Source organism: Eschrichtius robustus, chromosome 19 (genome assembly GCF_028021215.1).
Source record: "Eschrichtius robustus isolate mEscRob2 chromosome 19, mEscRob2.pri, whole genome shotgun sequence".
In the NCBI taxonomy this organism is placed as follows: domain Eukaryota; kingdom Metazoa; phylum Chordata; class Mammalia; order Artiodactyla; family Eschrichtiidae; genus Eschrichtius; species Eschrichtius robustus.
Window position 1 is genome coordinate 24621644 of NC_090842.1, and position 27823 is coordinate 24649466.

Here is a 27823-nt window from a genome sequence, read left to right on the forward strand (position 1 = left end):
ATCCTGATTTCTATTAGCTTCTGGATGTTCTATTTAAACAACAAGAACAATAAAAAAACTTTGTTTTTTTATTGCATTTTTGTCTTGTTATTTAATCAGTTTGGCCGTATATGATAGGCATTTGACGATGTTGCCACCCCATGGTCTCACATACTTTAATTGGACAGTGGCAGTTTTCAATTCGTGTAAGCACACGGCTCCTTGGACTGCCTCTGCAATTTCTCTCACACATATATTGTAATTATGTGTGTACCTCAATGTGTGAGACTATAAACATATGCTATATGTTTGAATAAGAGTGCTGTCAACACTTTATTTTAGAAGTGTATTAATGACGACTGAATAATAATGTGGATGCTAACACAGAGCAGTATCCTGTGCCTGGATGATATTTACATTACCAAGTACATCTCATTTGCAGAAGGATGAATTTTAAAGTAAGGAACAATTAGTGACTCTATGGAAATTGTATATTAAGAGTGTCTTACAAATAATCCTCCTCAAGACGACTAAGAGCTGTTTATTTAAAATTGTTTCTTTGCCAAAACAGGCAGGGATGTTAAAAATAGAAGGGTGAGTTTTAGTTCGACTTGCAGCGACTAAAGATGACTACATGCCTGGATGAGAAGATTTTTTTAAGTGTTTATAGCTCTTTTTTTCCCACAGAGACTAATATTTGTTTATCTTGATTATATTGCTCCATCAATCACCAAGATCCTGTATATTCATGAGTGCAATTTTTGAGTATGATGTTCTTTAACCTTCACATGAGCACACACTGATGATGCCTGGGAAGATTATTATTTTCAGCAACTTTCAGTAGAGAGGCAGATACAGATTTTCTTAAATTCTAATATTTGCTAGAAAGCTCAACTTGTTTTTCATGGGCAACAAATACTGTTGGTTATCTTTGAAGAAATAAGCTAATTTTATTCATTCATAGATTAAAACAACCATTCTATTTTCTAAATTATAAATTTTGGATAAAATGTCTGGTAAATACTCAAGTCAGAATAGCCATAGTTTGTCTATCATTTGTTCTTTCCATTTTCCATTTTATGGTAAATGAGGTTTCATAAAAAATTGTGGCTTGTTCAGCCACCGAACCAGTCACACATTCCATTCCTTGAGTCAACAATCATACTTCACCATGAGCAGAGTGCTTTATGTGTACTGTCCATTTCATTACACAGGAGATGAAGAATATGTGTACTCAGGGCTGAGATTTAATTAAATTAATAATTTGTACTGCCTCACCAAAGACATCTTACGTGAAACTGGCTCTGTTTCTTTTTCTTTCTTTCTTCTGTTTTTTTTTTTTTTTTTAATCCTGAGAGTGCATGGTAGTGAAGGGTACCATGACTCTTAGTATAGTTTGGTTCCGCTGCCTTGATAGGTGTGAACATGGCAGCAGTTTTGTCCTCCCTTACATTCGCACTATCAACACAAATGTCAACACAGTGAGAAAGGAGCATAACTTTGACCTCCTGGATGCCCTGAAGGGTGCTTAGAAATTCCCAGAGGTCTGTGAACCCATGCTTTGGGAACTGCTGCTCTAGACTTTCCTGTTTCTTTCGGTGCTCACTGACAGAGGTGGTTCATACAGAGGTAGGAGCAGCCTTGTAGCTTTGCTGCTTGCCAGAATTCTTCTCGTACCTGATGAAAAAACTGGTCATTTTTTAACTTAACCATAGGAGATTAAACTTAGCTACCAGGACTACAGAAACATTCAATCCAATCTCCCCAGCCTTCCCCCATTGCTCCAGAATTGCCAGGTTTTACACACACGTACTAATAGGTAAATAATTTGTGCAGTGCTGAGCTGCAGTGAGCCTTTTGTCTCAGTACATGGTCCTTTCAAAGAACCCTCACTCTCATACCCAAAGATAATTGAACAGCAATTTATTCATTTAGTATAATCGCTCTGTCATATGCCAAAGTGAAGTCTACATTTTTATAGTTAAATGAAACCTCTTAGAAACCTGACTCCCCTCTTGTATCTCTGAAAACTTTCACATTAGTGATAAGTGTCCCCAGATTTCTTCTCTCTCCTCAAATGCACCAACATTGAAAGTAAATAAACAATATGCAAAAAGCAAAGCTTTTCTTCTAACCCCGTCCATGTAACCTCTTTGTCACTTTTATTCTCTCTCCTTTCCACGTCTATTAGTTTCTGCCTTAGTAGCTCTTGAACTTATCATTGCAAACAAACTAGCATATCTGATTAATAGGAAGAAGGTTAAAAGGACCATGCAATCTATTTTTAGTGACCTAAGAATCCACCAGGCCAGATAAAATTTTTCTCAAGATCAGAATGAATGAAGAAGTTGTGAATGCACATCTGCATTAGAACTTTTTATCACAATTACACAGAATACTGGGAGATAGAGTAGAGCTCTTTTCTTATATTCATAATTACATATTGGGCATCCATTATGCACTTAATCAATGTTGTCATATTACTAGTGTTGGTGAAGGTGCAAAGGAAGGTTGTATTAGTTTATTTTTTTCAGGGAAAGGTTAAATACGTGATTATTTGAGTAGATATTTCCCACTGGTAGATTGTGATTTGCAAAGTGTGTCTAATAATTCTCTAGCTTGACATTGTTATCTGCAAATCCCCCACCTCACCTCCCTCCCTCCATCTCCTAGGCTTGCTAGATTTCCCCAAAGCTTTTTCTACTGGCAAGGGCAAGTTTTCTCCTTTCCTGTCCCCTCACCTCCCCGACCTCAGGGAGGTTTCTATCATTAGGCTCCTCCCTATGGGAGGAGTCTGGGGACCTAGGACTCTGAGGTTAATTGGGTGTTACAGGTTTCCAGAGGTCATTAGATCTAGGACTCTGTTTCCTCCTGTGTGCCACAGGGATGACGACTCTGACCTTGACTTTAAGTCTCACAAGGCTCCTATTAAGCAAACAGGTAATACATGAAATGTATGTTGAAAAAAAAGTCACTAAACAGGTTATAGTTTTGTGAACAGTGAAGTCTTTTGTTTTACGTACTTCTGTTTTTCTTCCTCCATGTTTGATTCTGGCACACAATGCTAAAATAATAAAATGAACATGAACTTGAGAAGCAGATAGACTTGGATTTGAATCCTTTCTTCATCTCTTGCTACACGCAATATTGAGCAGTTGTTTAAAATTCTAATCAGTAGTTTCTTAATCGGTAAACTGAGGAGTCTCGTATGTAGCTCGTAGGGTTGTTGTGACACTTAAATGAAATAGAAGATAAACGTATCTAGTATAAGGAAACTCTCGGTGTTCTTGGAGAAATGGCTAAATAATCAAATGAATGGGTTATTCCCTGTGCCTGCGTTGCAAGGGAAACTATATATTTTCTGAGGGAGTATGCATGATAGTATCATGATAGTATACTGAAAAAGTAAAGTAGCTATGCAAAATGGAAGGATGTGTCTAAATAATCACAGGCTGTTTGAGCTATAAAACATCTGAAGAGTAACTTTATACACTTTATTTTATAAGTGAAGGAAGGTATAATTAGAAAGGATACAAGGTTTACCCACAGTCACTAGATACCTGATTTGCAACTGATCAACATTTCAACAATTTTATAATTGTATTGCCTGGAAATATTATATTAGTTTTCTGTTGTTGCTATGACAGATTATCACCAACGTAGTAGCTTAACATACATGAATGTATTATGATTCTGTAGGTCAGAAGCCCAACACAGGTCTCCCTGGGCTAAGATAAATGAGTCTGACTGTGTTTTTTTCTGAAACTTCTAGAGGAGAATCTGTTTCCTTTTCTAGAGGCTACCCATTTCTTGGCTATTGGTCGTTTCCTACATCTTCAAAGTCAGCAAGTTTGAATCTCTCTGACCATTATTCTGAAGTCGTATCTCCCTCTGACCACAGACAGAAAAGGTTCTTTTTTAAGGATGCATGTAATTAGATTGGGCTCACCTGGATAACCCAGAATAATCTACCCATTCCAGGGTCCTTAAATTAGTCACATCTATAAAGGCCCTTTTGACAGGTAAGGTAACAACATATTTGTAGGTTCTGGTAATTAGGACATGGATATCTTTTGGGGACTGTTTTTCTGTCTACAACACCTAGAATCATAGCCTATCAGTAGCATCACTGTAAGTTGCAGCCACCATTTTGCATAAGTAAGGTATTCATTGATAAGTGGCTGGTATGCTTTGGGAGGATATGTTCGTTTGCTAGAGTTGCCATAATAAAATACAAGAGACAGAGTAGCTTAAACAACAGAAATTTATTTTCTCACAGTTCTGGAGGCCAAAAGTCCAGGTGTCAGCAGGTTGGGTTTCTCCTGAGGTCTCTCTCCTTGGCTTGCAGGTAGCTGCCCTCCTGCTGCCTTTTCACATACCTCCTCACATGGTCTTTCCTCTGTACATGTGTGTCCCTGATATTTCTCTGTGTGTCTAAGCTTCCTCTTCTTATAAGGACACCAGTCAGATTGGATCAAGACCCATCTTAATCGTCTCATTTTAACTTAATCATCCTCTTTAATGGCTGTATCTCCAGATATAGTCACATTCTTTTCTTTTTAAATTTTTTAAATTTTTATTGAAGTATAGTTGATTTATAATGCCATGTTAGTTGCAGGTGTACAGCACAGTGATTCAGCCATATATATATATATATATATGTAGTCACATTCTGAAGTACTGGGGCTTAGGGCTTCAACATATGAATTTTGAGGAGAAACTATTGACCTCCTAACAGAGGACTTGAAAGGATTATTTATGTTTCTGTTTAAAAATGGAAAAAATCCTGTTTATTTTCATAAAAGATGGTGATGATGATGATGATTGCAGGAGATTTACAGATTTCCAACAGATCTATTTATAGTGTGAAAAGTAAGGGCATTTTCAGTCTTCAGGTTGTTTTTACTGTTCGGTATTTTTTTTCAGCTAACTTCTAAACTTTGTTGGCAGAATGGAGATGGAGTAAAGACACACACACACATACACAGACTCTTAAACACATATTTATAGCATTGCAGGCTATATTATTAGCATCTAATTCCAGTACGTTGATGATATATTAGGTTCTATTTCCAAATCTTCACTATAGGAATGATACTTGGGAGAGTAGGAGTTAAAAAAAAAATTAAAAACGACTTTTATGTACAAACTATCCTTACAACAATCAGGTAATCTTTTTTGATAATGGTGCTAATGGCCTCGTTAGTATCATTTTAACAAGAAGAAACTAAAATGGGGAAAATTAAAGTCCAAAATCATATCCACTAGTTTTAATTCAAATCAGGTTTTTTGATTGTCATTTATCTAAAAGGAAGGATGCTTGTGAATCTATTTAGCCATCCTCTCATGCACTCTTTTGTGCACCCATGCATTCTCCAACAAAACTGTTTACCTACCCATCCTCTTCCTCTTAATTTTTTTTATCCACACATTTATCCATTCATCCCTCCACCCATCAATCCATTCATCTACCTACCCATTGAGCAGTCAGACTTGGAAATGTGATTATTTCTGTTAAATCTGTGCTTTGGTCGTGACGCTCTGCTTTCTTAGGGAGGCTCTGAATGAGACAGTTTACAATGCTCAAGGAGTAGGAGTGGGTAACGCAGCTAAGTTATTATTAGGCTTTTTGATCACAGAAAAAAATGATTCGCCAATGGCACACCCTATTCTATGGCCCAAACTAAATCCCAGGTTTATGTGTTTCATTTTTAACTTCAACTGCAGTGTTCTTCCAAATTCATGGCATTTTGATTATCTCACAGTGCCTTTATAAATAGGAAATTTCAGAGAGAATAGATGACTGTCATTTGGTTATCCACTGTGTTCTTTCCCACTGTGATCTTGTCAGTTTTTGGATAACAAGATACATCCTGTTTAGCAAGTAATGGTGATTACCACATCTGAAATCTATCTCATATTTTCAACTCCTGTTAGAACTCTGGTTAATCAAGTTCTTTGCAAACATAAAAGGCATTGACACAACATTTTTATACTTTCTTTTTTCCTTTTTCCACAGTACAACTGAAGGCTTCACTGTAAACTGATCTTTGGATAATATCCTGAATATCTGTTTTAAATATCCATCTCTGTTTAAAATCTACTTCTTTTGTTTGGCTAGTTATCCTGGGTGTCTTCTTTTAGTCCTATTCACCTTGCTTATATTGTATATTACTATATTGTCTATTTATTTTGCATAAAATTTCCCCCTCTCATATCTATATCTTTACTATCTATATCTATACATGTGTTGAGACAGAAATTTTTTAAAGAAATCTGTGAAGAGTGATCGTTTAGTTGAAAAGTAAACATGCTCCAAAGATCTTTGTCTGAGAATCTCTCATAATTTATAGTTGAACTCCCAAGTCCTATGTCTGCTTTACTGTAAGACAAGAAATAGGACTGTGAGAGAGAATAATTTGTTATGTTTTCCCAAAATCAATCTTTTAGTGAGAAACTCTGTGGTCCTTCCACCCACCTACTCACCAGTATGTCCATCTGTTCATTCATGTATTCATTCATAGTATTTAATGTGCTTTGGAACCTAAATGGAAAAACGGCTGAGACTCTTACTCAGCTAGCCATCCCTCTATCTATTATTTTTTATGCATGCATTTCCCAATAAAACCATCTGTCTGTCCATTTTCCTCCCCTTAATTCTGTTATCAACCAATTTATCCATCCATCCAATCATTCATCCATCCATCCACTCCTTGATCCATTCACCTAAATCTCTTTTTAGTAATAGGTCCACAGTTACTATTCACCCACACTCTTGAGCACACAAGCATTTATTCAATGGCCCAATGCACATTCATCACCCTCCCCCTACTTCTAGGCTTACAGTTTTTGAGTAACAAGAAATAAAAACGAAGTACATTTTAAATACCTTACAATTTTATTTGTCGATTACACGTCACTAAAGCTGAAAAAAAGTAAAAACTTCCAGATACATATACTATCATTTCTTCCTGAGCAGGTGAATAAGTACCAAGTATGTGACTATATGCTCAATATAAGAATGCCCAATGTAAGAGTTTAAGCCACTTTGTACCAAGATCATTTGACTCAAGAAGTGACATTCTTGGGAGAAAATATTTGCAAATGAAGCAACTGACAAAGGATTAATCTCCAAAATATACAAATAGCTCAGGCAGCTCAATATCAAAAAAACAAAAAACCCAATCAAAAACTGGCAGAAGACCTAAATACCTAAATAGACATTTCTCCAAAGAAGACATACAGATGGCCAGCAAACACATGAAAAGATGCTCAACATTTGGAAGTGTATATATGTCAGTGCTACTCTTTCACTTCATCCCAGCTTACCCTTCCCCCTCCCCATGCCCTCAAGTCCATTGTCTATGTCTGTGTCTTTATTCCTGTCCTGCCCCTAGGTTCGTTAGAACCATTTTTTTTTTATAGATAGCTAGTGGGAAGCAGCTGCATTGCACAAGGAGATCAGCTTGGTGCTTTGTGACCACCTAGAGGGGTGGGCTAGGGAGGGTAGGAGGGAGATGCAAGAGGGAGGGGATATGGGGATATATGTGTACATATAGCTGATTCACTTTGTTGTACAGAGAAGCTAACACAACATTGTAAAACAATTATACTCCAATAAAGATGTTTTAAAAAAAAAGATGCTCAACATCACTAATTATTAGAGAAATGCAAATCAAAACTACAATGAGGTATCACCTCACACCAGTCAGAATGGCCATCATCAGAAAATCTGCAAACAATAAATTCTGGGGAGGGTGTGGAGAAAAGGGAACCTTCTTGCACTGTTGGTGGGAATGTAAATTGCTACAGCCGCTATGGAGAACACTATGGAGGTTCCTTAAAAAAACTAAAAATAGAATTACCATATGACCCAGCAATCCCACTACTGGCATATACCCTGAGAAAACCATAATTCAAAAAAACACATGTACCCCAGTGTTCATTGCAGCACTATTTACAATAGCCAGGACATGGAAGCAACCTAAATGTCCATCAACAGAGGAATGGATAAAGAAGATGTGGTACAGATATACAATGGAATGTTACTCAGCTATAAAAAGGAACGAAATTGGGTCATTTGTAGAGACGTGGACGGACCTTGAGACTGTCATACAGAGTGAAGCCAGAAAGAGAAAAACAAATATCTTATATTAACACATATATGTGGAATCTAGAAAAATGGTATAGATGATCTTCTTCGCAAAGCAGAAATAGAGACAGAAGTAGAGAACAAACGTATGGATACCAAGGGGGAAGGGGCGGGTGGATTGAATTGGGAGATTGGGATTGACGTATATATACTATTGATACTATGTATAAAATAGATAACTAATGAGAACCTACTGTATAGCACAGGGAACCCTGCTCAATGCTCTGTGGTGACTTAAATGGGCAGGAAATCCAAAAAAGAGGGGAGATATATATATATATATATATATATATATATATATATATATATATATATATGTATGTATAGCTGATTCACTTTGCTGTATAGTAGAAACTAACACAACATTGTAAAGCAACTATACTCCAATAAAAAAAAGGAAGTGACATTCTTATATTCACTACAAAGTAATGTTGCATGTTGAAGTCTATGTTGTTAGATGCATTTTTCTTGGAAAGCAGTTCCAGGTTTGGCAGAACCTATCATTGTAATTCCAAAATTCAATCTCCACAAGAATCCACCCTATATGCAGTTTTATTTGAATATTTTGGCTCCTAGAAGATATCATGCCTTTATTATCTATTGTCACATTTTAATCATTACAAATACTCTATAGATAGGTTGTTAAACCTGTTATTAAAGCATTTTACAAATAAGGACACTGAAATCTGGGGAGGTTAAGTAAATCCCTCAGTATCTTACAGTTTTTTCTATTTCTTATCAGGCTCTCATTCTGGTTCCCATAATCTGAATTACTACTATATAAATCTTTGGTTGCCTTAGAGAAACATATTGACTTCCAACCCTGTAAGATTTAATATGTTAACCATGATGTTATCAACATACATAAGAAAATATGTGTCCAATTGACAGTTCATTGTCTTTTATTTTTTTTTACCTATGGTTGCTTAAATATCAGAGCCTCCACCTCAGTACTTAAAGGAAAAGAAAAAATCTGAGAATACAAAACTTAAGCATGCTAGAGCGTTGTTAAGACCGTTTTTGTAGGATGGGCATACTTACGCTATTTTGTCCCATGGCATCATTATGGAATTGATCCATCTAATTCTCCTTTCTCTGAATCCTATCAACAAGGATACTTTGGCTTCACTTGTGTGTGTGTCTTTATATAAAGAGAAATTTTGCTCATCATGATCACTTAAATAGTCGAAGTACTATTTATCATTGATACGTTGCCTTTAAAAAAATTGGGCTTGGGAACTTTCTTTATTGGAGTCGGGCTAAGAGAGATGGATTTGCTATAAGGCTGACACATCATGTTTCCAAACCTATAAAGCTGCGGTCCAGACAAGATAGTAGCAAATTTGCCAAGGTCATGAATGTTGGCTTGGTAAACAGCTGGCCAGCCTCTTCTTGTCAATATTCTCCATTTGCATTCCTATTAGTTGAGCAAACTGCCTTTCTATTTCTATGTCTACTCTATTTCAGACTTTTATAGGATGAACTGTACTGCAGGATTTCATACAAATGGCTTCTAAATATATATAGGAAATTTCTACTGCCATATAGGGACAGAATAGAGAGGCTTCTCCATTCTGCCTCCTTCTCATCTTGTGAAATAGGAGGTCCCCAGACTAACTAGGTATGCTTTCCTGGGGATCTCTCTAGAATTATGCTAAAATGTGTATGCTCTGAAATCTGATTTACTGGGTTGCATCTGGTTCTGTTATTTGTTAGTCGTGTGAGCTTGAGAAAGTCCATATATTTACTGAACCTGTGCCTCTCATCCTTGTAAAATCACTGATAAGGTACAGGACGTTATGGTAGGTCCTGTGCAGACAAAACAGCGATTAGACTTTACTGAGCATTTGCTATGTACCATGTACAATGCTTGTTGTTGGAAGATTGTTGACTAATGTACCTAGAGGCCCTTTGTGGAACTTAACCATTTTAAGGAGTAGCACAAGTAATGCATTCCTAATTCTGACTATAATTTCAGGTCCCTGCAGCCAAAAACAGCAGTTCACTCAGACTTGCTTCCAATTTTCTATTTCTCTGGGCACCGGTCCCCTTGGCCACGTTAAGCTGTTCAATATACACATCAGCAGCTGACACAGAATGCAAAGACCACACATCTGAGATATCAGGACGCTACACATTTGCCTCCTGTAAAACATTAGAAATTTTTGTCAAAGTAGAGGTCACTTCCAGTGCAGGATGCTCTGTTCTAGTCTTTTAATCGGGGATTGTGTCTTCTTTAGCCTTTCACCCCATAAGACAAATTTAAGGGTCATTTGGTTTATATGAGAATGACTTTGAGGACTGTTATCATTTGACTGAATTATTTCCTTAGAGTGTATGATCACGAGAGTAAGTGCATATTCCCAACTTGATCTTACTAATACGCTGGGGTGTTTTTATGTCTATTACCTGGCTTTAGTTTTATAATTTGTTTCTGCAAATTGTTAAGTGTGGAGTGACTGAGACATAAAGAACAGACTTGTGGTTGCCTAGGGGGAAGGGGAGCAGTGGAGGGAAGGATTGGGAGTTTGGGATTAGCAGATGCAAACTATTATATATAGAACACATAAACAACAAAGTCCTAGTGTATAGCATAGGGAATTATATTTGATATGTTATAATAAACCATAAAGGAAAAGAATATGAAAAAGTGTATATATATATATATATATATATATATATATATATATATCTGAGTCACTTTGTTGTACAGCAGAAATTAACACAACACTAAATCAACAATACTTCAGTAAAATAAATGAAAAAAAAAAAGAGTGGCATGACTGGATGAAATAATTATTTAGATTTACTGATGTGGTATAACATTTCAGCATATAAAGGCATTTTACAAGTTATGTGGTCCATCCTAACATCCTCACCCCTCCTACCCCATCTCCCACCATCATATGATGCTTCGTTTAGCTCTAAAGCAGAAGAACCAGTGGTTGTCTAGTTCTGCTTGAATACAATGATGGACTCAAACTCGTTCTCGAATGGACCATTTCATGTTGGGTCAGCATCTTTTGTGAGATGTTCTATAGTGCACGAGAAGGCTGAACTACAAGTTAAAATAAGTAGATTTCAAGTCAAACTCCTGGTCCTTGTTGGGGAGGAACAGTTCAGAAACATGAAAGTATTCTCTTCTTATACCCTCTTGCACTTTTTCTTTACCGGCCCTTTCACTCTCCTAGTAGCATCTGATCTAGAGTGAAGTCCTGCATTCTTATCATTTAGGTCAAAAACTTATACTGTGTTAAGTTTCTGGTCCCATCTTTGATGTTAATTGGTTATAATTTAAGGATTAGATTATCCGTCTGTTCACTGACAGACTGATAGCCCGTAGCACAGTATCTCCCTGACAGGCACCTGCTAGATACGGAGAATACAGTGTAAGATTTTATTTTATTTAAGTGTGCTAAGCTTGCTGTTCTTTCCAAGGGAGAGTAGATTGATGAAAAACAGGCATCAGTGATAGAGATTCATGTTGTAATGATCCCCGTTAACCCCTTTGGGTTTCAAAAGATGCTGATTCTCTCCCTGTAACTTAGACTTCTCTAAAGGAAGAGAGGAAAGTTGAGAAACTCTCTTAGGATTTCCTTTTGGAGGGAGTGGAACTTCAAAGTAAGTTCTGATGGCAGAGCTACCGATTTTCCGATGAGGTACTGATTTCCCCCATAGTTCACTGAATCCTATTCCTCATCACTCACTTTCCAGGAAAAAGTGGGCAGCATGGTAATTAAATCATTCTTTGGTATTAAAATAGGCTCTCAGAGGAGAACTTATCTTCTCTAGGCTCTACTGTACTAGGAGTGCTTTAGTGTCCTCAGGAATCTTGTAGGAGAAGGTAGAAAAGTAGTTTGTACTTTTTTTTTTTTTTTCTTTGACAGCCACAGGGGAGATAAGGGTGATTCTGTTGAAGACTTGGGTGGCGGGGGCTCTTATTCTGAGAACAGTGATGTGTGTATATTAGATACTTGTTGTCTGTTGTCCATCTATTATTCATCCATTGCCATCCATCCATCCATCCATCCACTCATCCTTCCATCGATGTTCCCTCTACTATGTCTCAGTTGTTTTGCTGGGGGCTACGGTTGAATGCATATTTGAGGGAACTCAAGGGCTTTGCGTTTAGAGTGGATAAGATTTTAGCTCACTGAACCTAACTTTTCTAAATTTCTTTACTCTCTTCTTTAAATTACTGTTTTGAAAATAAAACGAGGCAATGTTCTTTCCTTCCCTTCTTTTGCATTCACCTTACTTACTCCACAAATATTGTTTGAGCTCCAACAACATGACAGGCACCTTACTAGGCAGTTGGGAATGCAAAGGAGAGTGGAAATGCAAAAGCTTCTTCCCGTGGCCTTTAAAGTTTAAAGTTGTATTTTAATTAAGGGACATTTTGAAAATATATGAAAGATAGTGAAGGTGTAATTATATTGATACTCACAGTTCAACTCAATTATGTAGCAGTCCCGTTATGATCCCTCAAATCAAAGACTTAATATGAATGACGGGGATCGCTCGTTGCATACCTGACACTCGGTGCTTCTCCTACAAAGCTGCTGTGAGTGACCACCGGGATCCATCTGGTTGTAGATGAGACAGATCATGGGTGCTGGGCTGAGCTTGGGAACCCAGACTGAGGTAGCTTTGTGAATTGGTGTCTAAGTTTTCCCTCTGACCTCTTTCCCTTTGCTTCTGAGACTTTTGCTTATGGGCACACACCAAGCACTGTGATTTAGTAAAACAAAACTATTATGATGCCAGGCTTCTTACTGAAACCTTGTGTTTATGGACTCTTGTTGCTTTATAGTCAAATCTGAATTCTATCTTGCCTTCACAACTCTGTGTAATCTGACCCCTGCCTTGCTTTTTATTCTTATTTCTTGCCTCTTCTCCTAAAGTCAGTGCTACGTTAAATCATCTTTAGCTTTTCTCACTTAGTATGCTCTCTCTTATCTCTGGATCTTTACCCATTCCCTCCCTCTTTGAGATCTGGAGTTCATCATTACTTGTTTGTAGTGGCCTTTTCTGTTCCTCCATACTCCACTTTCTGAGTTAAGTAAACTTAATATATGCACTCAAACCTTTAGAGCATGCATTTGAATCCAGGAAATTTCCTTTAAAGCTTCTGCTGTTAAGATCGCCACTTGCTGATAGTACATTCTATGGAAAAGTTCCCTAAAAATCTCTGAATCTTAACTGTTTCATGGGTGAAATGGCAAAGTGTCCTCTGGTTGGCTGTGAGAAGAACGTTACATGTATACATGTATTGAATAAAATGTTTACCAGGTAATAAGTAGTCAGTACATGTGGTAGTAATAATAACAATAACAACAGCAAATATTTTCTGTTTATTTGTTTTTATCTCCCACTAACCTATGGGTCTTTGAGGGCAGAGACCATGTCTGTTGTTTGTAATCATATTTTGTGCATATTTAATCAGTGAATGGATGAGGTCTTTTTGTACCACAGCCAGGCCAACCAGTCTTACCATCCCAGCCAGTTTGCATGTGGCCCTTATGCTGCTCTAATTAGCAGAAGCAGCTCTTGGGAGAGATGGTCCTCACACTTTCAGGTGATGCACAATGTGTGAAAATGTGGTGCGTTTGGGATACCTTTGGTACCATAATCTCACAGAGAGGGTCCTGGGGTGGGATAAGTTGACAAGAACAGTCTTGATGCATTGAAGTGAGCAGGTTTTAACAGATATGTGAAGACCAACCAAAAAAGCAGCAGCTTATCATCATGTATTCCGAAGCCTGAGGTCCAGACCTGGAGTTTTATGAGCATTTGCTGCCTGTAAATTGCTATTCTTACACACTCACAGGTCTTTTATTTGTAATGTCAAGTTGGTTACCTGAACAAGCCATGTGCAAGAGTGTGTGTGTGAGTGTGTGTGATCCACATAACAGGATGAAATGAGTGAATATAGAAACGCAGTACTCTGCCTTTCAAGATCATGAGGGCTCTGGATTTTGCTGAGATTTGCTAAAAATAAATTTCAGAAGAAAGAGGAAGCACACAGTGTTTGCTAAGAGTTTTTTCAGGATGGAATCTTGGGAACTTTTCACTCAGTTTGCAACTGGGCTTTATTATAGTGTTTTCAGATAGTTGTATATAGTTGAGGATGCTATGAAGTAAAAATGGTTTTAGTTATTGTGCACTTAATGTGCCAACTTCCATTTTTCTCTATTTTTCAAATAGATCATCTCAGATTCTAAAACCAATTCTGCAGGGTAGATGTTTTATCCCCATATTAGAGGCAAAGTAACTGAAGCTCAAATAAATGTGTTAATTTCTCCAGTTTATATAGTTAGAGAGACCTGAGTCTTAGCTTTGTGTTTGTTCAAAACCTATGCTTTTCCCTTCTCCCTCAGTTATTTCTAAACACAAAGGATCATCAAAACCTGGGAGTACGATACGATTTAGTAATCAGAAGCTATTGATAAATGTAAGGAAAATATGGTGCAAAATAAGTTCTAATATAAGTAATAGTAGCAGCATTTTGAATGTGTTAATTTTTGATAGCAAAAATGTGATGGGCAAGAGTGACACATATCAATACCTCTGTGTCTCAGGAATGCCTGTATATGAATGGAAACATCCATGAATCATATTTTATTCAAATTTTTCTTTTTTAATAAAAATGCTAATGGAAATGTTAAAATGCACATAAATTAAAATGGTCATAAATTAGGATTAATATCATATTAATGAATTACAATCCTACATTCATTAAGATAAAGTGGCATTTCAATATTTGCTCTTGTTAATAAGTTCAATACAATAATGAAAGGGATACATTTTGAGATTCGGTAAGGATTTGATGTAATCTTATGCTTTAACTTTTTAAAGTATTCAAAAGTCAAATAGGAGATCTAGATGCATTTGGATGCTTTGTTGCTGTTTTATGTCTTTTAAAAAATCTTTGCATTTATTGAGGCACTAAATACAATTTAAATTGGCAAAGAACGCGATCACTGAATGAAAGTGATCCCAAGAGAATGCAATGTCTTTTGAGTTTCTAGGAGTTTCTTTCCACAAGACTTTTTTTTCCAATATATACGTATATATATTTTTTAAGGAACAAGTGTTTGAAATCTCATGGTGCAAGAACTATAACTATACTGGCATTTAAGTAACTGAGTTAAGCTGAAAATATGTACATTTAAGCTGTATTTTGCAAATATAATTCAATTAATTTTCCTTTTAAAAATACAAACTAAAAATATATATATTCTTGTTTTATTTTAGTTTTTTTAACAGGAGTCAACATAGTATAAAAAAGAAGCACCATATATCAGGAGTCTCCCTCTAAAGAATAAACTGTGAAAATTTGAAAGCCAGGGATTCTGTTTTCCCCAGTACCTACTAAAATGTTTTAGGCAGAGTAGGTGTTCAATAAATATTTGTTGCCATGATCTAAGATGGATCTGGATCCCTGCTGCGAAGTTTTCATTTCTCTAAGAAGTCCCATTTCTGGAAAATATGCTCCCATAATCTGGCCTCAGTCATCTTTGTAAAATGGGAATAATTTTCCTGGACCAGAAGAATTGTATAAATCAGAGAGGAAAAAAAAAGCCTTACACAAACATAAGATCTTAATATGTATCAGATTATTAGAATTATTTCTGTTTTTATGAATATAGCAGCCAGATCTGAGTTGAATTTTAGGTCTACTACACTTGAGTCCATCAAATGGAAACCTTGGAGATGTTATAATATGCCTTGTCAAACTTCCCTTTTCCCATGTTTCATATGAAATATTCTAACTCAGTGACTTTTGGAAGAAATAAGGGGATTATCATATGAGAAGTGATTCATATAGCTCTTGGCACACAGATAGTGACCCATAAAAGGTAACTAATAATAATAACTTTAAATAAATGTATTAACAAATTGAAAAGAATACATGTATTTTTGTATTTTCTCCTGGTCTTTTTATCATTCTAAATGCATATCAGTTTATACTGAACAGGCCAGAGTATACTTTTAAAGTGTTCAAACATATTTGTCTGAATTTCATTATATTTTACTTGATATGCATACAGTTGCATAGACTCTTTGTACAGCTACTGTTAGCAGAAATTGATGAAGTTACAATCAATGTAGAAAGAAACAACTTTATATTGAAACATGAAGTAGTAAAACATACTTTGCAAATTGCCACATCACTAACCAATGTCCCTTTTCGTTTTAGTTACATACAGACCTGGATCCTGGGAGCAAAAAAATCAAATATATCCTATCAGGCGATGGAGCTGGGACCATCTTTCAAATAAATGACATAACAGGAGATATCCATGCTATAAAAAGACTTGACCGAGAGGAAAAAGCTGAGTACACCCTAACAGCTCAGGCAGTGGACTGGGAGACAAATAAGCCTCTTGAGCCTCCTTCTGAATTTATTATCAAAGTTCAAGACATCAACGACAATGCACCAGAGTTTCTCAACGGACCCTATCATGCTACCGTGCCAGAGATGTCCATTTTGGGTATGTATGCTTCCAATTTCACAGAACTATTAAGAATCATCTTTAAAATAGCTCCTGGCATCAGGGATAGTGTGTGGCTGAATAAAAGACATTTATTACCGTCTTATCTCTAATTTGCTTTTCCAAATCCCCTTTTTTGGCCTCAGTTCCACAGCTCAATAGCTTTAGTCCCTTAGTAATAGGAACTGACGAAGCAGTTTTATTAAAATATCTCTCCTTACACGACAGTACTTCAATAGGCTGAATTTGTATTCCTCTCATAGACCTGTAGTTCGAGTATTGTTACTGAGGCGGATTTATCAAGATTTGTTCCAACATGCCAGACTAATCCTATTGATATTTTCTCGATGTTTAATTATTTGTTTGTGTATATTCACATGCAGATGCAGCACACAGAGAAGTAGAAAACCGTCTAGGTCTGTAGTCAGCCAGATATTGGATTGAGCTGGTGGGTCGAGTCTAGAGTGAATTAGGAAATCACAGTTACCAGAGGCTTCTGAGCTGTGGCCATCGTCCTTTAACCGAGCTTTTTAAAGGAGCATTGCTGTCACCAATGACTCACTCCCAGTTTTTCTGAGCCATTGAAATATTCATTATACTTTACAGAACAGAATATATTTCAAAACATGATTTTCTACTTTTTCCTCCCCTTTTTGGATTTGCTTATCTATCCCCAGACTCTGGCCTTGATACAGGAAATCCCTGACCCCAGACTTTATACTAGAATAAAAGGTATTTTAGAGCTCTTCCTGGTCTGACAAAAGTAGTAGGTAGGATCCAAAATCCAGGGCATTAAGATCACCAAAGTCATTCCTAAGTGTGCAGTGGATGTAAGGGATACCCTAGTTTGTTTCAAATTGCATTTAAGACAACCTATAAGGATACATGCTATGCAGCAAAATCACATAAATTAGCAGCAGGTGAACAAGATGTGATAAATAAAAAAACACAAGTGGAGATATAAATTGAAGGCCAAAATTAAGTAAATAGTTGGCTTCATTTGATCTCTTCTTTCTTAACCCACAGTATAACTTTGGTAGATACACCCATTACAGCAGCAAATCAGAACTGACCTCAGGTCTTCACATTTTACCCATGTATTTCTCCTGCCAAGACTCCCCTTTTCTGTCTCTTTTGTGAGGAATCCTACTATTATTTATTTTTTCCTTCTTATCAAAATCAAATCACTCCTCTATGGCTGGCTGAAATGACACTTTTTCTAGGGAAACTTCTAGGTCTTTCTAGCAGGAATTTATCTCTCTACCATCACTATTACCACAGAAAGAAACCCACAAAAAGCAAAAACACATTCATGTTTGTACTTCTTTTAAATTCTGACATGTAAACAGGGACTAAGAAATACTATATATTTTTTCTCTCTCTTTTTATTTTCCTCTTATTTGGTCAACTTATTTAGGGGAGAGAACTTGCCTAATCCATCTTTTCATTCAGGTTTGTGTAAGATGGTTTTAAAGGACTATTACCAGCTATAATACATACAGAATACTTAATCTTAATTGCTAACGAATGAAGAACAGGAAAGCTGCTATTTTTGCCTCATTATTATGATTTCTACATCTTAATGGCCAAGTCTATATCTATTTATTGTAAATGTGTCAGAGGCTTCCATTCCTGTGTGTATGAGTCATGTGCCTGATAAATATGTTGAGAAAAAAAAAAAGCCCCAAAACGTCTGCAAGCTTCAAGGTCAATTTCAGGTAAGACAAGGAATTTAATGATAGTATTAGTTACATAATGCAATGTGTATGTGCACCTATGCATTTTTCCTCTAAAGTTTTTTTCTTGATAAGAGTGTAGCAACTAAAAGAAATAATCTACACTAACTTACACAGTTATTCTAAAAAATGCTTAGCTTGTGGCATCTCTTCTAAAAACCACATGGAATATGCTGCAGTTGAAAGTGTGGGTTTTGAAGTTAGGTGGATGAAATTTTGAATCCTGGTTCTATCCCTTATTATCTGGTTGACTTTGAAGTTCAAGGAGGTTAAACTGTTTCTTATTTTCCTTAGCTACAATGCAAAGTTAACAATTTCCATCTTGCTTTCATTGTTTGAGAACTGCGTGATAAAATACAAAGTCAGGGTGTGTCATAAATAAGTGTTCAATAATTGGTTGTCGTGGTTTTAAAAATTATTTTTATTAATCGATTTCCCATCGTACCTTTGGACCTTTCCTCTGTATCGATTTTACAGAGGTGTCTGGTTTCTGTTTGACTCCAGCCTCTCTGGTTAAAGAGAGGCAGAGGCAGCTGCACTATTTTATTGTCAAGTGTGAATTATTCCCTTCATTTCCATGAAGGTGAATATCAGGATGAAGGTCGGCTCCTATCTCCTTTCTCTCCCCATTACCACTGTTCTCTCCCAGCCTGTCTCTTCCCTCCCCTCCTTCCTTCTTTCATTTTTCTTCCTTTGCTACTGCAGAAATGCCAACACCTGCACCTGTACACCCTGAAGAATGCCAGCAAGGACTGGGGGATTTCATTGTGCAGAAAGTGAAAAATAAAATTCTAATTGAGAAATTTACCAATATTACATTGAAATGAATGTGATATTCAAGAACTGTCTGCCAGTTGACAAGCTGTCAAGACAAAACACACATATATATTTGCCCAAATGGCAGCCAAATTATTTTAGAAATATCATATTTGGAAGCTGTAGACAGAGCTCTTTTATATTCTACTGTGAATTTCAGAACTTGATGAGAATTCACTTCTATAGCAATACCACATAAAGAGTGATGTGCAAGCTTGTCTGGTTTTTACTATGGATCCCAAACTAGCATCGTTGAAGTTGGTTTTTCAGTGGAAATTTGCCTACATTTATTAAGTTCCAGACACTTTAAATAGATATTTTTTTGCTACTGGATATTAGGGTGAGGGATACTTAACCCTGATTGTGTGTCCACACCTGGGTTCAGGTAAAATGAACTTTGTATTTAGCTTCGAAGTAGAGTCTCAGATTATTTGACTGCAGATTTTCTACTTGTGTTAGTGACATGACCCATCTAAGCCTCATCTTCTCTGTCTGTGTAGTGTGCACAAGCATCCCTACCTAAGAAAGTATGTTTGGAAAAATTCAATGATTATATTTAAATAACTTAGCATAGCATAGAGTTGGTGCTCAATTGATATTAGTTTCTTTACAAACATCCATTTTCAAGCTACTTCTGCTAGTATGATTCAATAAATTGCGTATAGGATATGAATGCCTTGGTCAATGAAAAATTGCCCGACAAGCCTTAACTTTATGTTTCGCAGTTGTACATGTTGGAATGAAGCCTATTTTATTCAAAAGGGCATAGTAGTGAAGATGGGAATAAAAGGATCAGAAAGCCAAGTAGGGCTTAAGCTGGTGGGCATGATTGCATTGTTGAGTACACAGTTATATAAAACACAGCACTGGTGATTTTCTTAGTTTTCTTTGAGATTCAAGGCTACTCTCATGATGATCAATATGTATTAAAAAGTTGCTATATCCCCAAAGCTGTGTTAAATGCTTGCAATATTCACAACAGTCCTACATTAGTACCGATGTTAACTTCTCTATTTCTCTTTATTTTTTATCAGAAAACATAGGGGAAATAATAGCTAATCCAAATCCAGATATTAAGTGGGAGAACGGATTTAAATTCAGACATCTGGCTCTTCCTCCCATGGGTTTAACCAGTATGCTGTACTAATTTTTGATAATATCTCTAGAGAATTTTGTTTATATATGCCCTATGATTCTGCTGCCTATTTATAATAGTTACTATTTTTCCAAGGTGGAAGAGCTCTTGAGGTCAGCGTACTTTGCAAATTAAATTGAGGAGCTGAGACAGGAGTTGGACAAAGAGAAGTTTGGGTGAAGTATTACACAGTGTTTAAGATAGGACTATAAGCACATTAAAAATGTAAGAACAATACCTCACATAGAAATTCAAATCACAATAAAATTAATTGAGAGCCATGTGGTGACTAACTGGGGCTGAAGTGCTGTTAATATGTTAAAGATAGAAACTACAGAGAGTAACCGGGATTGACTCTGGATTTCCTGGTAGTGAATGCAAAAAAAGAATGCACTCTCCATCAAAAAATATTAATCAAAAAATCAGAAGGTCAAGAGATTACTTAGTAAAATATACTTTGGAAAGGCAAGTCTCACTGCTTTCCAAAGGCTCGTAACTGAAGAGGTCGAGGCTGTCAGTACACAGTATGCAAGTGAACTTACTCTACTTGAAACAGTAACTCAGCCAAAAGGAAAATGCCAACATTTGAAAATAGTTTGTGTTGTCCCTTCTATGTGTCATTCTCACTCTCCTGTCTTCTCTTACCATTAGTAGTATGTCTTTTCTTTGTAATTTTGTTCTTTTATGGTAAAAGTCTTCAAATCCTCTTTTGGAGGAAGGCCCATATAAAATACATTCTATTTCTTTTGTGTTGTTCATTATCTTTAATTTGGAATAAATTTAATCTTAGAGAAAAGTTGCAGTTGTAGTCCAAATGTATTTTTCCTGAACTATAAGTGAGTACATTGCTGCGATGATGCCCAATTACCATGAGATACCTCAGTCAGTCTTTCCCACATGGGTGTTTTTTCTACACAAGCACAACACAGCCATCAAAATTAGGAAATTAATAGTGATACACCATTGCATTGGATGCACAGACCTCAGTCAAATGTCTCCAATTGTCCCAGTAGAGTCTTTTTATAGTGAAAGGATCAAATCCAGGACCCCACATGCACTACCTCAGTACCTCCAACTCTAAAGCAACACCACCGGGTTCCTTCTAATTGTTTCTTTTTCTCCAACAGCGAGAACCCTGTTTCTTTACACTCAATATATTTGTTGTTTGGATCATCCCTCACTGCCATAGTAAGTGATTTCCATTTGCTCCCTCTGCCCATCCCCTGACTCCCTGACACAAATGTTTATCTGCTGTTCCACTCTCCCTCCACCTTCCTGCCTTTCCATGGATTCTTACCTCGCCCAGACATGCCTAATGGCTTTTGGAATGAAGTGTTCAGGTGGCAGGCAGACAGTCAGGAATGGAGGCAGCAACTATATAATACTCTCTACTTTTATTCTCCTGTATATTTCATTGGTTTGTTATTATACAGTAGACCTATGGCAGCATCTTCCAATCTGTGCTCAAAATAGATCTACTGAAACAAATCAAATCAAATTTAATTGATAAACACTGAATTAAAAAAAGTGAAATGCTTTTCATACTTCAGAGTCTTTAAAGTATTAATATGCCAGAATTTGATAAATGCATATTATATGCCCTTTCGGAAATTCAGACATTTATATGATCCCAGAAACTATTTTTAAAAAGTATCTTTCAGAACTGCATAATTTTATACTATAAAAGCTTTACAAACACATGTCTAATGAGAAGAGATTTTTGAATCTATGTTAGGTCACATGTTAATTTAGCACGCAGCTAAATAGTCAAATTTTCAATTTCTAATGAGCAAATTAAAAATTATGTTGACTATAGCTTACACGGATTAGCTTGTTATTCTTGTCACTGCCCGATACGTATTTTCATCCCATATAAAGAAGATTCCCCAACTAATAAAGAGATTCATTTTCATACTTTGTTATTATTAAAGAAACAGTTTATGTCACAGAAGCTTAAAAAATCAAAGAATGTTCATACTGACAAACTGTCTTAAACCTAACATACGTCTTTTTTATAATTTAGAGGTTGTGGCTTTCTTCCTCTCTCTCAGCTAGATTTTAAAAGGATTTGGCAGAATTTCTCTATTTCAAAGGAGAGATGCAAAGTGAGAAAGGGAAAAACATATCTTGATGGATTTGATTATCTTTTTTGTCTTATTTGATTGGGGCTGACGAACAAAATTGGAATTCTTTAGGAAAACATGGGCGGGAAATCATGAGGATTGAAATAAACACTTTTAAAAGAAATCCAGCTGCTCTACCTGATATGAATGCCTGTAACAGCTGTGGTTCCAAAACTCTAAGATGGGGTGAGGATTATGTAGTTTCTGTTCTGCATAAGGAAGGTAAACCTCCAGTAGGAATACATAGACAGTTGGTGTAATAGCTGAATCTTGTATCTGTGAAGCAGTGATTTCTGATATGTGGATTTTAGTGATTCCCAAAGGTCTCCCTAAATGATCTATGGCTTAGAAATTACTGGAGTATCCAAATGGGAAAATTACTGGCAGTTAACTGTGAGAGGTACCTAAAACGAATTAGCCTTCCAAGAGCCATTATGTTATTTCTGCACTGTGGCTCAGAACAAGTTTGGGGTATAATGATGGGGATATAAACAAGGTTTATTTGAATGCCTTCTGTGATGAGAAAACTCCTTCTATCAAATTTTGCTTTAATGCTTACTCTTCTCTACTCTCTAAATTATAAGATGATATTTTATTAATCAACTAGGTGATAATGCAATACTATAATTAATTGATTGTATTGTCCCTAATGGTATTCTTACTATTTTTAGGTCAATTCATATACCTGATGTCTTTAATTTTAATGTTCTTTGGGCTAAATATCAACCCATAAAAATACATGAATGCAGGTAGGATAGCTTAGGGAAGTTATTAAAAGTATATAGAGAGGAATTCCCTGGCGGTCCAGTGGTTAGGACTCTGTGCCTTCACTGCCGGAGGCCAGGTTTGACCCCTGGTTGGGGAACTAAGATCCTGTAAGCCTTGTGGTGTGGCCAAAAAAAAAAAAAAAATATATATATATATATATATATATATATATATATATACACACACACGTATATATAAATCCAACTTTCATTCACTTTGAAAATAGTTAAAATTCTAGAACTACTCATTATAGGACTGGCTCAGGAGCTTCAGACCCACTCCTGTTTTGGGGTTTCATGGCCAACATAAACTAGGTGTTTTCAATGGTCTCTTCTTGTAGATTTGGTCTGTCGACTTAGGAATTTCATATAAATACTAGAAATCTTTGAATTCTTTCTAGAAGATGAATTCTCAATCACTAGCCAATAAAAATTTTTCAGAATTGTATAAATCACAAGAGAATGTGATGAAATTCCTCATTTGATTTTACAAGTTGTAATGTTGGTGTCACTTTTGTCCTATATAATAGAATATTACAAAAATATATTTCAGTAAGTTACATAAGTACCTTAAATTTGAACCTATTGAAAACAAATTTAACACTCTGCCCCTAACTCCATCCCCACTGGTGAACAGGGTCACTCCGTGTGGAACGGGATTAATTTAGAGACCTGTATCCCATTCATGAGTATCTCATAATTTGAATTGGTGTTCTAGAAGATTAAAATTAAAGCATTGACTCAGCATTAACAATATCTAAGTGAAGAAGCAACACTGACTATGTATGTCAACCTGTGCCTTTAAACCAGGTCATTCCATCAATGTACCAATTAAACAGTGGTTTCTAAGCCTGTTCATAACAGTAGCTAAGGCTAACATTCTGTTTCTTTCCTTCTTATTTTTTCCCTCCATTTTCTCCCCTGTGCTCACTCATTAGAATTAAACTCAATTGGGTTAACAATTTGATTATCACATTAAGCTCAATTTGATTATCCTAGTGTCTTTAAGTTCTTCAGAAATATGTCTTCTACTCACATTTTGATTCTTCCTATTTCTGGATACATTGGGTTACCTCTCTGGAAATTACACCAACTTCCCTGTTGCCAGAGAAAGTTCCTATGGCGAATAATACTTCACCCAGGTCTACCGTGAACCTTTCTGAAAAGATAAGACATCTACTGCTTTCTATTCAAGTAATCTTTTGTACTTGAAATACTGAAAAGTATTCTCATATCAGTAAACCTGCATTTCTAAGGAAAATCAAAACACTTAACAAAAACATTGATCGCAGATGGAAAGTTGAGAAACAAAGGGGGAATACTACCCAGACAATTCCATGATCCTGTTGTCTTTCTATCTCTTTGTCTTCACCTAAGAATTAATATTTTAGGATTCAACACATTTATTGACTCTAGATGCAAAAGGACAAATCATTCTTAAGTTATTCAAGCCATGCTCGTGTCTAGATCTCTGTGAATTAGCATCAGTACCCACAGTGTTACAAGTTTTGTTACATAGCCATTTCAGGAAATCATGAATTAAAAGGGGCTAGAGAGAAAAAGCACATAGAGTTCAGCCTTTGCCCACATTCGCCTGTCAGAGAAATGAATCCACTGCATGTCAGGGCAGCTCTGAAACATGCATTTGTGAAATCCTGAAGGCTTGGCTGAAAATGAATGTGGGACACATTTGTCAATATATTTTTGGTGTCTGTCATGCCCTCCTTGCCTCTCAGAGCTGGTAGGGGTTCTTAGAGTCTTTATGTGTGTATTAATGTTATTTCTTTAATTTTTATATTTGTGCTTAATGGACTTAATAGTTGTACTTCCTGGATTCATTGGACTTGGAAATTGCCATTTGAGTTTTAGACCCAAATTGCTTTTATTCTTTGGTTATGTAGCAATCACAGTTGTGTGAGATATGTGCCATTTTTCCTATTCTCCTTATCAGTAATGTTACATAGAGAAAAATTTGATGAAATTTAGATGGCAAGATAGTTACATGCATAGACAGGCAAATAGATCAATACAGGCATGCCTCAGAGATATTGCCAGTTGGGTTCTAGACCACCACAATAAAGCAGGTCACACAAATGTTTTGGTTTCCCAGTGCATATAAAAGTTCTGTTTATGCTATATTGTAGTTTACTAAGTGTGCAATATAGCATTATGTTTAAAATATGTACATACCTTAATTTTAAAATATTACTAAAAAATGCTAACCGTCATTGGACAATGCAGGGTTGCCACGTACCTTCACTTTGTAAAAAATGCATTATCTGTGAAGGGTGGTAAAGTGAAGTGTAATAAAATGAAGTATGCCTGTAGATAAAAGATGGTAGAGAAGATATACAAGCTGTTAAAAGAACGGAGGATAAAGATAAGTATGTAGATATATGGAGGAAAGAAATTTAAGTGTGTATGTGTATACATGTGTGTGTATTTGATATTATAACTAGATATCCTAAAAAAAAAAGACAAAAAATTGTTACATCATGAGGCTCTAAGTGAGGACATATGGATTGTCTCAGACGCATCTCTCCAATTCTAAGGGAACAAGGTTTTATTCCTTGTGTCTGTGCTGGAAGAGTTTAAAGTCAGTATAACCATATTTGTGCCACTGTCGAAGATGATTTTATTCTTTTTTTTTTTTTGGTCAGGGAACATTACACCAAGGAGTCTTCTCTTTATAACCACGTCAGACTTTTTGGATGTCATCATTATCTGCCATTTATGAATCTTTGCAAGCCACAAGAGTGGTTTGAGTTCAAGAAATACATGGGGGTAGGAGAGGGGGAATTCATCAAATAAGCGTCTCTGGAATAGGTGTTGAAATGCCTATATGTGTTTCTTCTAAAATCCAAAGCAATGTTATTCACTTAAGGTTAGCACAACGAATAACTGTTTTATGACTACATAGAGATTAATATTTTAAAAGTTTATTTTATGCCAAACACACTATTCAGGTGCATTCATTTAATCGTAACAACAACCTTATGAAGTGAATTTTATTATTCTTATTTTTTAAAAGAGAAAACTGACGCACACAAACTTAAAATATACTCAAGGTCTTATCATGGGTAAAAATAAGAGCTCCCGTCAGACATGCAGAACCACTAACAGTCCACAGAGTAACGGAGGAGTTATTATAGGGGTTAGACCATATAAAACAATAGAGATGATAGAAGAGCTCTTGTCTCTGCATCGGGTGATGGGAAGGAAAGCTGGAAGTGAAGTGGAAGAGACCAGGAATATGCTGGAATCCAAAAGGAGCCTGTACCTGGCTCTCCCACCTCAATTTTCCATGTGGCAGATAACCTGCAGGAGAAGCTGATGCCCTTTGTCACGTGGCTGTGCATGGACCTGGCCCGGGACTTGGACATTCTGAAGGAGCACATCTTATGGTTGCTGAAGGAGCTGTGAGTGGGATCCTGCTCTGTGCCAACATGGTGAGCTTGAGAATCTGCGGAGTCAGACGTGTGCTACCCTAGTGCCCAGTACCGTACACTGACATTTTGTCTGTCTTCTCCACTTCTGCCTTCAAAATCGCATGCCAAACCTAACCAGGACAATACAGGAAAGGGAATTCTAGAAATATAATCCCAGTTTAGCTAAACTGATAGAGAACAAAGCCATGACAGATACACTTTATTTAGTTTCTATTGTAGGTTAGGTACTATGGAGAACACTGTATAGATTTTTTTTAGAAAAGAACATTATATATGTCAAGTATTATCATTTCACATCATATATTATATAAGAATTATATGTCTTATAGGTTACATGTTATTATCATTTTTTTCTGTTCGACAAAATTAATATGCTGAAGCTCTAACCCCTAGAACCTACGAAAGAGATTGTACTTGGAGGTAGGGCCCTTGAAGAGGTAATTAAGGTTAAGTGAGGATATATGGGCAGGCGCTAATCCAATCTAACTGGTGTCCTTACAAGAAGAAGGAATTTGGACACTCAGAGAGACACCAGGGGCACATATGAACAGAAGGACAACTGTGTGACAAGGCAGTAAGAGAGTGGCCATCTGCAAGCCAAGGAGAGACCTCAGGAGAAACCAACCCTGCCAGCACTTTGATCTTCAACTTCTAGCCTCCAGAACTGTACAAAAATTAACTTCCGTTGCGTAAATCACCTAGGCTGTGGTATTTTGTTACGGCAACCCTAGCAAACTAATGCAGTTTGTGTGGCCAGATTTACTTAATTAGGATGCACTAGGGTCAGAATCCAAAGTCAGAGACTTATTAAATGGGGTATCAATGTTCTCTCTTCTAGAGCTATTGTGTCCCTGTATCAGCCTTGACTTAGGGTCATATCTCTGGATACATATGGAGTGAACATCTGTTCCCAGCTATGGAATTTCTAAAAAAATAGAAAATCATATGCTTAAGTGTGTGGAACTTCTTTTGGTTTTAAATAAACTTTTTTAGTATAGTTTTAGATTTATTGAAAGGTTTGAAACTATACAGAGTCCCCATATACCTCATACCCACATTTCACTATTATTAACATTTTACGTTAGTATGGTACTTTGTTAAAATTAATGAACCAATATTGACACTGCATTTTAACAATTGTGGTGAGTACTGATCAGGTACTTTTGTA

The 27823-nt window shown here is 36.3% G+C and overlaps 1 protein-coding gene across 4 annotated transcripts in view; it reads left to right on the forward strand.

Annotated features, from left to right (window-relative positions):
* The window catches only part of CDH8 (cadherin 8), a 370300-nt gene that overhangs the window by 114406 nt on the left and 228071 nt on the right, over positions 1-27823 (forward strand). For all 4 annotated transcript variants that reach the window (XM_068527304.1, XM_068527303.1, XM_068527305.1 and 1 more), the window contains one exon: positions 16335-16629. In XM_068527304.1, coding sequence (XP_068383405.1) covers positions 16335-16629 — 295 coding nt within the window. The remainder of the gene's footprint in view (positions 1-16334; positions 16630-27823) is intronic.